General features: G+C 36.9%; 1 protein-coding gene across 1 annotated transcript in view; it reads left to right on the top strand.

Moving 5' to 3' along the window:
• The window catches only part of Spice1 (spindle and centriole associated protein 1), a 53,314-nt gene that overhangs the window by 12,862 nt on the left and 27,503 nt on the right, over nt 1–12,949 (top strand). Inside the window, exons 5-8 of the mRNA XM_013028519.1 lie at nt 1,539–1,641; nt 2,929–3,020; nt 7,139–7,245; nt 11,415–11,462. Coding sequence (XP_012883973.1) covers nt 1,539–1,641; nt 2,929–3,020; nt 7,139–7,245; nt 11,415–11,462 — 350 coding nt within the window. The remainder of the gene's footprint in view (nt 1–1,538; nt 1,642–2,928; nt 3,021–7,138; nt 7,246–11,414; nt 11,463–12,949) is intronic.

Below are 12,949 nucleotides of genomic sequence, written 5' to 3'. Positions count from 1 at the left end.
TCAATATGAGTAGTAAAATTCTTGTTTCTGTCAGTTTCATGTCTTTATTTTGATAGGTAAGTGCTTTTTGAAATAGTTGATCAAAACTGTCATTAGGAAATAAACGTATAATTTTTCTAGTATGGTGATAGATTATAACAATTTATTTACATTCTTTCCTAAGTTCTTAATTTCGTGTATTTGCAAGGTGTCCTAATAGGAATAGAAATTTAGTTCATGGGATAATATAATTTATGTTGTAACAACATTCTCAAACATCTTTAGAGTACTATACAGGTTTTCAATGTGTACATACCTTTATAACTACCTGCAGGTTGGTCATATCTATTAGGAGAGTAAACTTAAGGAGGCTGAATTTTGCTGTGTTTTTTGTGTAGGCCTAGAAGCCTAGTCTTCTGGCTCCAAATGTGTTCTTGGCTTTATACAATTCTAACACCTACTCTTTATGGAAGGAACATGTTCAAGACTTTTTTCTTACTAACTGAGCTAGCTGACCTTGGCTATATAGAAGGGAAAAGTAAAAATATGACTCATTTTTTTCTGTGTCCTTAAAGACCAAGGTCACATGATATAATTAGAAACATTTTGATATGAATATTACCAGATATTCATTGATTTGAGTCAGTGTTAGAAAATGGACTTTTGAGATTCTTTATATTTGCTTTTAGTCTAGCTTCTGACTTTGCTGACAGTTTTCGCAGTCCCTAGGTTGAAAGTATGTAAACAGAGGTACAACTATAATGGTGTATTTTGAGTTCCTATATCTTAATGATAAAATACCTACTTTTTTATAAATATAGAAGCATCACATTTTTTGTATATTTTTATTGTAAAAATACTGTACAGAGGGGTTACAGTTACATGAGTAAGGTCATGAGTACATTTCCTATTGAACATTGTTACCTCCTCCTTTGTTTTTCCCTTACCATCCCTTCCCTCCCCACCTCCTCAACCCCCTCATCTCCATGGGTCAACCTGTATCCTTATTTCAGCATTTTGTTATTTCCAGAAGCATCACATTTTAATACCATGTTTTCAAAGTCTTGAATTATGTCTTACTAGTAGATTATAAGATTATTTTAGTGGTTGAAACATCTCTTGAGTTAATGGCTCAGAAATTCTTATTTTTAATGTGTGTTTTTCAAACTGTCTATCAAAATTTATTAATGGATTATAAGATCAAGTTACTGGGTTATAACCATCATTTAAAAAACAGTGGAATAGAAATTAAAAGTAAAAAGCTAGTTTTCATATAGAAAGGTTAAGTGAAACTTATTTTGTTGTTGTATGTCTGTGTTTATGTGTGTACTGTTTTACAAAATTAATATGGATTATTTGGAATTGCATCCATGCATCTGAAAATCATTAATTATTGTAATACCCCCATCTACTGGTGCTTAAGGACATTGCCATTGATAGATTTTTAGGAAGACAGTGATCTATGTTTATGTTATACTTTGTATCTTTGTGTGGTCTTTTGTGATTTGAAAAGGAAATATATTTTTTCTGAATAATATTTGTCATTAACACATGTCTAGATTCTTTCTGATCAATATCAGATGCAGGATGTGTTGGAGAAATCTGATCATTTGATAGCTGAGGCAAAAGATCTGTTTGTTGATGTTCCTCGGAGACGCACAGGTAAGTATTCAATTCAAGCAAAAGTTCTTTTTGTTATTAATCCACAGGTGACTATTATGACTATTTTAAAGTTCTTTTTTAGGCATTGTATTGTTGTAAGGTGAATTTTCCCAGAAGCTACATTTAGGTAGATGGAATATTGGAGTCTTTTTTACATAGTTAGCAGGCTACAGACAGCCAGTTGTTACAAAGGCCTGCAGCTTCCAAATACACATAACATGGTTAAGAATCAGACTAGAAAGGAAAGAAAGAACAAAAACAATACCAACAAACCAATTCAGCTCCGATGGAGAGCTGTATTGGGATTCCATGATGGCTGGAGACAAGCCAGGAGACAGGACCCAGGATGATCATGGAGACACATGTGGTCTGGTATCATTGTGGCTGGTTAGGCCTAAATAGGATCTGAGCAGGGGGCAGGTCCACAGGAAATCCCAGTTCCAGGCACTGGACTGACAGATTCAGTAACTGGAGGCAGGGCATTTCCATCCCTTAGCATGAAGACAAGATGCCAGACCCTACGATTTACTGTGTGGCCAGTATGGCCCTCAGTATTATTTATATTACATGTGTTCAAAGTTTATTTGTATTACAATAATTCTAAGATAGGCTATTAAGGTTAGAGGTCTAATAATGTTTGCTCTTTACTAAGACTATTGATTATTATAAATCATTCAACTAAAGAAAGATACTAGAATATGGTATAATATGAAGAATTTCATGATTTTAAAATTGTAACTTAATAGTTTATAATATTAAAGTTACATATACTGAAAATGCTTGTGTTTTTATATAATTTTAGTAAATCTATATGAAATCTAAAGCAACTTTAGTTTCTTGTTAAGAGACATTTTACCTTTTTTCAGATGTACATGATTTATTTTAATGTATATAACCAAGTTATTTTAATATCTCAAAACAACATGATTCATTTTTAGTATAAAGTTTGAATCCTAGTCCTATGTATGGCTATACCACCCTGAACATGCCTGATCTTGTCTGAAGCCTGTCTCAGCATTAATTAGTGTTGAACTGTGGGACAGTTGCTTAATGTCTTTATAATTATTTTACAGACTAGTTTATTGGTTTGTAAAATAATAATAGAATATATATTGAGTGTATATGTACATCAGGATTTTAAATGGCTGATATATATCACTATATAAATGTGCACTGCTATTAGAAACTACTTGAGATTGCATGATGACAAAAACTGTGCAGCCCAGAAGTTGTGAAATCAGTTTAGTTAACTGAAACAAAATCATCAGCACTTACTTCATTCTGCAGGGTTTCCAAATGTCACAATGGCTCCTGATTCCTCTGAGGGGCCCATTGTGGTAAATCAAGACCCTGTCATCCAATCTGTCATAGAACCCCAGGTAATATCCTGTTTTCAAATACATAATTCTTAGGCTGAAATGAAGTTCATATAAGCATATGGTAAACAAATTAAAGTCTTACTTGCTCATTGTGGTTGCTAGATTTGCTTGAACAAACTGTACTTTTATGTGAATAACATTTGGATTCATGAAAATACGAGACTATAATAATAGTCAACATTTATTGAATGCTGATTTAGGAAATAGGTCCTGTTATGCACATTTAATAGATAAAGAGACTGAGGCTCAGAAAAATTAAATAACTTGTGCAAGATCACGTTGTTTACATAAGATATACAATTCTCATTTGGGGTATGCCACTCAATAATATGGCCACCATCTGTCATCGTAGAAGCAACAGGTGTTTTCCATGGGGAATCAGGTGAGTCTGTGCTTCTACCCTGCTGTTTACTGGCTATTTGATTTTGAGTTGATTTGAAAGATATCTTCCTGAGTTGGATCAGTGTTTTTAGTGTCTGTCTGTCTGTCTGTCTGTCTTTCTTCCTTCCCTCCCTCCCTCCCTCCCTTCCTTCCTTCCTTCCTTCCTTCCTTCCTTCTTCCTTCCTTCCTTCCTTCCTTCCTTCCTTCCTTCCTTTCTTCCTTCCTTCCTTCCTTCCCTATCCTATCCTATCCTATCAAATAAGATTAGAATATATGTGATGGTATGTATATCATTCAGCTGTTTCAGGCTATATAAAGTACCTAGAGTACTGCCAGGGGTGTAGTTCTTCATTAAATGTTGTTAGGTACTTTTGAAATGTAGCTGCCTAGAAAACTGTGAGGATGCTATTACAGTAGTAAAATAATTATCTATATTATAAACTAATTCCAAGTCTTACTCAAAATATTTAGAATTCTGTGATAGTATAGTGTATGTTTTCAAAAATCCCATGAAGAATTTAATATTAAAAGCTGATAGGAATAATTATGGCTTATTAGTTGCCTAATGAAATTTCCTAAATTACTTATACCTTCCAGGGAAAAAGGGAGAATCTTCAATTTAAAGTATGAGCCTATGGAATTGTTACATGTTTGACTGAAGTTATACATTTATTTCAATAAATTATACAAGGTAGTTCTCTATTTGGCAATTCCACTTTCAGTCATTAAGAGTCTAGGAGCATGCACATGCACATGTGTATTAGCAACATGAATAAAGGATATTTCATTCTGTCAAAGCAAAGAGTCTGTGATCATATCTGAGCCTATTAAGTTAGTAATTTCAAAGTAATATTATTGATACAACTAATTTTCCTAGATGGTTCCAAATTCTTACTCAATTTATAACTGATAACAAATTTAAAACAATGAGGAAACCTTCTTAGTATATACCAGGGACTGTACAGAAAAGTAAATGGCTGTGAGGGAGGAGAGAGGACACTGATAGATAAGCAGACTACCTCCAGACTTCAGAAAATAAATCAGTACTGTTATAAAGAACCTTGAGTCACTGGACACTGGTGGCTCACGCCTATGATTCTAACTACTCAGGAGGCTGAGATCTGAGGATCACGGTTCAAATCCAGCCTGGGCAGGAAAATCTGTGAGACTCTTATTGCCAATAAACCACTAGAAAACTAGAAATGGCGCTGTGGTTCATGTGGTAGAGCGCTTGCTTTGAGCTGAAGAGCTGAGGGACAGTGCCCAGGCCCAGAATTCAAGCCCCATGACTGACAAAAAAAAAAAAAAGACCCTTGAATCACCAAGAAAGGATGAAATGGGAATCATGTAAGTTCTCTGGACCCTTTCTATTTATAATAGGAATAAGTGAGACTTACTCATCATGTATTATTCACCTAGGTCTTGTACTAGCTGATTGGATACATGATGAATAAAGTATGCTTCCACATTGGGCTGGGGAAATGGCAAGGTCTGAGGTTAGAGAAGTAGTCAGGAGCTAAGACTTGAAGGGCTAAGGACTCAGGAAGTAGAGTAGAGCCACTAAAGGCTTTTAAGAAGAATGGAATCAATGAGATTGATTGTGGTGTGGAAGATGGATTGGAGGACCAGACTAAGACAGGGTCTGGTTCTTAGTCTGTTTATCTGTTGCTACTAACACTATAGACTGGGTCAGTAGTGGTAGTAGTAGTAGTAGTAATAGTAATAGGTTTACTTTGGGTTATTTTTCTAGTCAAAGTTGAAGGACCATATATAGTGATGGCCTCCTTTTTTTTTTAATTGTGAAAATACTGTACAGAGAGGTTACAATTACATGGGCAAGGTAATGAGTACATTTCTTATCAAGCATTGTAGCCTCCTCCTTTGTTTCCCCTTCCCATCCCTTCCCATCCTCCCCCGCCCCCCCCAGTCCTACTCCCCCCCCACACACCAAAGTTGTAAAGTTCCTTTTCAACATAACGACTTGTACATCTCATTGTTGCAATGGGTCCACCTGTATCCCTATTTAAACGATTTGTTTTTCCCCTTCCCCTCTACAAATTATGCCAACATCAAATACAGTGAAAGCACGGGTTATACTGTAGGGGATGGTGGCCTCCTTTCTGGAAGAGCTCTTAGGTATATGTGGTACTATATGGTAAGAGACAAGGTGCTGCAGGAGACCTAGCCAAACTGGCCGTTAATAACAGACCCACTTATCCATTAATTGCATGAATGGATTGGTCCATTCATGAGGACAGAACTAATTACTTTCTTAACCGTCCACTTGCACCTACCACTTAGTATTTCATAATGGAGATTAAATGTCATTGGTTTTGGAGAAGACAAACCATATTTAGATAATAGCTCTCTACTAGGAGACTTTGGTTGGAATCTTACTGAGAATGGTGAGAGCTTGATCCAAAGCAATGGCAGTAGGGAAAAAAGTAAAAGGTAGAGGTACATTTGAGAGTGATTAAAAGGCAGTAGAGTTGATAAGATTGGGTGGCTGTCTGGATGTGATAGTTGAAAAACATGAGTAATCCAATTTGCTGGCTTGAGCAACTGAATAGAGATAGTGATGCTTGCTGCTCGTGGTCCTAGGTAATCTTGGCAGCAGTGAAGTTTCTGGAAGAATGGTGGGAGACGCTTTATGATGTTCAATTTTAGACATTTGAGTAGGGATATCTTTTGGGTAGTTGATGTACATATTTAGGGCTCAAAACAGATTTGGGTGAAAGAGATTTGGAAATGAACAGGATTTGACTTGCAATTGCACTTGTGGCTTTAGTTAAAATCATTTAGAAAATGGGTCAGATGGGAGAAGAGAAGGTTCAAACAGACGACCAGGAAGACCTTGAGTCCCATTGTGTTTAAAAAGCAGGTAGAAAAAAAAACTAATAAAGGAGATAACAAACAGCCAGCCAGAAGACAAGAAAATCCAAGAAATTGTGGTGTAATAGTTATGAGATATTAAAAGAATGTATCAAGAAGATTTTTAAAAGAAACAAATGAGTGATCATTAAAGTCTCATGAGTCATAGAAGTAAGGGAAAAGCAAAGATAGAAATATTGATTTGACTTAGGAATAAATGTGTCAATACTATCTTGTTGAGAAGATTTTGAATAGAGTAGTCAGAAGCAAAGCTGAAGAGTTTACAAGTAGAGAACAACTTCCAAGGAGTTTCGTGGTGAAAGAAAGTAATAGTAGATAGGGTTAGGGTCAGATGGAAAGTTTACTTATATTTGCACATAGCTGAAAGAAACAAATTGAAGATAATAGAGAGAGAAATTATGCTAGAGAGAGAAAGGATGATTGATATGTAGAATTTGTTGAGAGGGGTTGATTGTAGACTATATGGAAGGGTTAGACTCAGGAAGACCTGAAAAGAGCCAAGTTGATGGCTCACACCTGTAATGCTAGCTACTTGAGAGATGGATTGAGAAGACAGCCTGGGAAAAAAGCTTGTGAGACCCCATCTCAACTAATAAAAATGTTGATACTATGCTATGGTTCATGCCTATCATTCCAGCAACATTGGAAGGATAAAGAGGAGGATCATGATCCAGACTGGTTCCAGCAAAGACTCTGAGATTGTATTCGAAAAATAATAAAAGCAAAAGAGGCATAGTGATAGAGCCTACACCAAGACCAGGACCAATTAAATAAAAGAAACAAAAAAATAGGAAGAATGTGTATTTAAATCAGTTATTGTAATTTTTATTATTGTATTGAGATAGGCTCTTAATGAAGTAGATGATGATGGAGAAGAAGGCACTATTAACAGCCAGTCAGAAGAAAGTGAGAACGAGTTGGATAATTCTCAAACTGCCATGAATACAGACAGGTATGTATATATGGCATCTTACTTTAGTGTGTGCTTCCTCAGACCAAGAGCATTCATTTACACACAACCACAATAGGAAAGCACATTCAGCTCATGCTACTATCAAATCTGTATACCTTAGATGTCTACAGTTGTCCCAATAAAAATGATCTATCATGGGGTTGGGAAGGTAGCTTAGTGGTAGAGTGCTTTGCCTTGCATGCATGAGGCCCTGGGTTTGATTTCTCAGCACCACATAAGCAGAAAATATCTGGAAGTGATGCGGTGGCTCAAGTGGTAGAGCGCTAGCCTTGAGCGGAAGAGCTGAGGGACAGTGCCCAGGCCCAGTAGTTCAGGCCCCATGACCGACAAAAACAAAAACAAAAACTATCATTATTTCAAATGTGTATTGTACATTTTGACAATATCTTACTATTTTAGAAAAGACGTAATTTAGGTTTATATTTTCCCTTTTAGTGGTCTCAGAAGATGAAAGAATACTTTTAGATCCTCTGTTATTTCTAATTTTATTGCATTGCATTCCAAGTATGATTAGTAGTGTTTCTACTTGTGGAACTTAATGATGTTTTCTTTGTGACTTAATCTGTGATCACATTTAGTGAACATTCCATGTGTGTGCTTGAAAAGAGGGTATAACTCTATTAACAAGGTAGAGAATTCTAAATGTACTGTAAGACCTATCTCATTGATTGTGTTGCTTGTGTCTTTAATTATTGTTATACTGAGAGTAGTACTTTAAAGTCTCCTATTACTAGTGTATTTTTCTTTTTCTTTGCATTTCTTATTTAAGTATATTTAATTGAAGGAAAATACATGTTCTCATAAAATAGGATTGCTGCAGGTTTTGGTACATGGATATACATAAATGTTATATCTTTAATTGATTACTGACTTAGCATGATAAATTATCTCTTAATAAAATTTAAAGAATTTAATGCATTTTAGCTTCAGTTCTACTTTAATACAAGGAATGAAACCTCTGCTTTCTTCTTCTTTCCCAGTGTCTGATTCATCTTTATTTTTTATATTTAATGTTTTGCACTTTATATTCTGTTTAGCAGTTATTCTATGCTAGGTGTGTCTCTTATATCCAGTGCAGAGCTGGCTCTGGTGTGGTAGCCAATCTTTATTCTTTTATTATCAGAATAATCTTGTAACGCTAACAGCGTTGGTATTTTTGATGCCAACTTTGTCATGTTATGTATGGATAGTACAGTACACATAAGCACTGCATGCTGTTCTCTGTTTAGTATTTCCCTCTCTCCAAGATACAGTCTTGCTATACAGCCTAGAATGCCCTTGAACTGGAGGTTCTCCTATCTTAGCTTCCTGATCTGAGGTGTGCACCACCTCATCCAGCAATGGTTTCCCATTGGTTGTATTTTCTCTGCTCTTTTAATGATATTTGGGTTTTAATTTTTTTCTGTATTCAGGCAGTGCTTATTTTTCTGGTATTTATCTGTTTCTGTTTTTTGTTTTAGAATTTCTGATTCAAGGTATATATACACACATTCACATGTTCCAACATGCACACACACACAAGCTCCAGGTGCATGTAGAAGTACATTTAATTTCATATGGAGTGTTGTGTTATAGTTTTCTTCTGCCTGCTTCTTTTGGTAGGGAGGAGAGGAGAGTGCATCACTTGTACCATTTCAGTTTTTACTTTGTTATATTATCTTTGTGTGGATATAAACATCTTTAGTCTGTGCATTTGTGGGGAGAATTGAGAGTTTGGAGTGTCTCATAAGATTTCAGGTTTCATAGCATTATAGTGTAAGTGTAGTTTATTTAATAGATACTTAATCTTAATATAAAAGTTGTTGATGGGTGAAAGTTGATTTCTTATCTGTATGGTGGTTCTGTTTTGTCTTGAAGGACTTTTGCTTTTTCCTCCTCTCAGCCTCCAAGTGCCCCAAGACTACCACCTGGGTTCTGCGTACTTACATGTTTCTTTGAAGTGTTGGGAATTCCCAGGTTTATTAAAAAGCATTTGTCACATTAGGCTCTTGGCCTTCTTTGTCTTTGTGTACTTATGACCAAAGCATCTGGTCCGGCTTCACAAATGTCTTCACTGGAATTTGGTGATGGTTTGGGTGGTTTTTTTTTTCTACTTATAGGTAATTTGAAATTGTCTTCAAGTAATATAGAGGATGGTGTGGTACTGTTTTATTTGCACTTTTGGTTGCAAGATACACAGGGATTCACATTCAACTGATCATTTTCTTAGAGACACTTAGAAATATGTGTTATCTTGAGCACTTTTTATTCAGAAATAAAACTAGGTGTAAGCTGAACTGCCTTTTTTCTATACATGTCAATCAAATTACTATATTTTACTTTGGCTAAAAATAGTTTTAGTTGTGCATACATGCATTACATTAGCTTGTTAATGTCTGTTTTAAGGTGGTATATTAACTTAGAATCAAGAGGACAAGCCATTGCTTATATACTAGTTAGTAAATGTGTAGGTCTCTATTTCCTTGCTTTGACAAGGTAGAATGTATAATATTTCAGATATTATGCAGCTTTAAAAAAATCTCTGTATGTTTCTGTGAGCACTAAACAGATTTCTCACTGAGATTATTCTAAATATTTCAAATCCAATCTTCATAAGCTCCTGCTGAGTCTCTCCCTTCCCCAGTTGTGGAATTTGAGATTGAATTTATGCTTTGGGGCCTCCTGCTCTGTTGCTTTAGCCATGTCCCTTCTTGTTATTGGTTTATTTTTGGTGCTCAGGGCCTCCCACTCTACTTGTCTTTTTCACTCATGGCTGCTGCTTTACCACTTGAGTCATATGTCCAGTTGGTTAACTTTAAAAGTGTCTCCTGAATTTATCTGTGTGAGCTAGATCTCAGCCTTCTGAATATCTAGGATTATAGACATGAGCCATTGGTGCATAGTTCCTATTCTTTTGCTTTTATGTGTTTTTTTTTTTTCAGATACGTTTTTGTACTTTCACCTGAACTGGTCTCAGACTGAAATTCTCTTAACTTCTATGGCTGTCTTGTTTTTGAGATAGAGTCCTACTAACTTGTGCAGGGACTAGCTTTGAACCACAATCTTCTTGTCTCTATCTTCTAAGGGATACAGGTCTGAGCCAGCATATCCAGTCTAAGTTTTTGATGTTTCAGTTCATTTAGGAAGAAGTAGTGATTACAGTTGTTTTCTCATTTTTTCTTTTTACCAGTGTCTTACTTAGTCTGCAGAGCTCTGTCATAAAATAATAGAGATGTGGGTTGGAAAACTGATACTTAGGGTTATCAATGGCAAAAGGGTGGAATTCCAAGTGAAAATGACTGGGTGACAAATTGCTTGTTTCCACTAGGCTTGGACAACTTCCTTTGTGTGTGTGGGTTTGACTGTTACAGGTATAAATTAAGGATACATAATATTCCTAGCTTAATCTGTACAGTTGTAATATTAGAATACTGTTGAAATTGATACTGTTATAAAACAGAATTTTCATCAATGAAAATGGAAGAAGCTTGAATTTGGACCTGTGCCCAAAATAAATAGAATCAAAAAGCCTCCCCAAGAGGGCTGGGAAGGTGGCTCAGTGGTAGAGCATGCATGCATGAGGCTCTGGGTTCGATTCCTCAGCACCCCATAAGCAAAAAGAAAAAAGCCAGAAATGGCGCTGTGGCTCAAGTGGTAGAGCACTAGCCTTGTGCTGAAGAGCTGAGGGACAGCGCCCAGACCCAGAGTTCAGGCCCCACACACACACACACACACACACACACACACACACTCTCTCTCTCTCTCTCTCTCTCTCTCTCTCTCTCACATACACACACTCACACACACACACCAAAAAAACCTCTCTCACACACATACACACACACACACACACACACACACACCCTCTCTCTCACACACACACACCAAAAAAACCTCTCTCACACACATACACACACAACAAAAAAAACACTCCAAACAAAAAAACCTGAGTTTCAGATCTAAGGGAATTTGCTGTCTTTGGATGGAGATAAGTACTTCAAAGAAATTACTTCTCAGCCCCCAAATTTCAAGGATAATCATTAAAGATTTGTTGAGTATTTACAATGAAAGTTACAAAATAAATTTAAGTGGTTTATTAGTTTCTTGGTTGTGGAACAGATTGCCACTAGACTGGTGACTTAGAATAACAGAAGTATGTTCTTTCCCAGTTCTAGGAGCCAGAAATCCAAAGTCAGTTTCACTAGGCAGACATTAAGGTAGGACCACATTCCCTCCAGACTCTTCTGATGGCTTTTGGCCTTTTTCCCCCTCTGGCTTCATTACTTTAGTCTTTGCCTGTGTTTTTATTCTCTCTAGTTCTCTCTAGCTCTCTGTCTGTCTGTCTGTCTGTCTGCCTGTCTGTCTGTCTGTCTGATTCTCCATTTGTTTTCCATCTCCATCTTAGTATCTTTTTTTAAGTACTGTGGTTTGAACTCAGGACCCTGCATTTGCTAGGCAAGCAAGCATTCAGATACATGAGCCACACATCCAGCATTCCATCTTAATATTCTTAATTTGACCTGCAGATATCTCAGCCTCCTTTTTTTTTTTACCATAAAAGGCAATATTTTTCAGGTTCTGGGATGCGAAACATCTGTAGGATTTATTTAGCATATGATGCACCCAGTGGCCCACAGAGTCCCATCCCTATATCCTCCAAGTCTCAACATCAGTTTAAGTTTAAAATCTCACCCAAATACCATTGGCCCAAAAAAGGAGCTGTTGACTTATGCCTGTAATCCTAGCCATTTTAGAGACTGAGAGTAGAAGGACTGGGACTCTGAGACAGCCTAAGCATGCACATGAAGCTTCTTCTTAACTAATAGCTTGATGTAGCTAGGATAGCTATTAGCTATTTGCTCTGCTATCTGTGAGAGACAGAGATCAGGAAGACCTGAGTTCTAGGCCAGTGTGGGCAGAAAATTTTTCAAGACTTCATCTCAATGAAAGAATCTGGACATGACACCATGTACCTGTCATATCAGCTATGGAGGGAAATGAAAAATAGGATGACAGTCCAAGCATACATTCAGGCCAAAAAGTGAGACACCTATTTCAGAAATAACCAGTATATTTGGGTGTTGGTAGCACCTGCCTATAATCCTAGCTACTCAGGAGGCTGAGATCGAAGGATCACAATTTGAAGCCAGCCTAGGGAGAAAAGTCCATGAAACTCTTATCTCCAGTTAACTGCTATAAAGTTCAAAGTGGAGCTATGGCTCAATGGGTAGAGCATTAGCCTTGAGCAAAAAAGGTCAAGGACAGTGCCCAGGCTCTGAATTCAAGCCCCAGGACAGGAGTGTGCGTGTATACACACACACACACACACACACACACACCAGTACATAATACACACACACACACACACACACACACACACACACACACACACACACACACACACACACACACACACACACACACACCCCAGTACATAAAAGGCTAGTGGCAGTGGTAACTGTCTACAGGCTAGTGGCAGTGGTAACTGTCTAGCAAATTGAAGGCCTTGATGAGTTCAAGCCCCATTATTGTTCCCCAACAAAAAAAGTTCCAAATCTAATCACCTAAATCAGATGTAAGTCTGGGAATATGGCTTAGTGGTAGAGTGCTTGCCTAGCATGCATAGAGTCCTGGATTCAATTCCACAATACCACATAAATAGAAAAAGCTGCAAATGGCACTGTGGCTCAAGTGGTAGAATGCT

This window comes from Dipodomys ordii, unplaced genomic scaffold, assembly GCF_000151885.1.
Source record: "Dipodomys ordii isolate 6190 unplaced genomic scaffold, Dord_2.0 Scaffold111, whole genome shotgun sequence".
Taxonomy (NCBI): domain Eukaryota; kingdom Metazoa; phylum Chordata; class Mammalia; order Rodentia; family Heteromyidae; genus Dipodomys; species Dipodomys ordii.
Note: the sequence above shows the minus strand (reverse complement) of the source record. Positions and strands in the feature narration are given on the sequence as shown.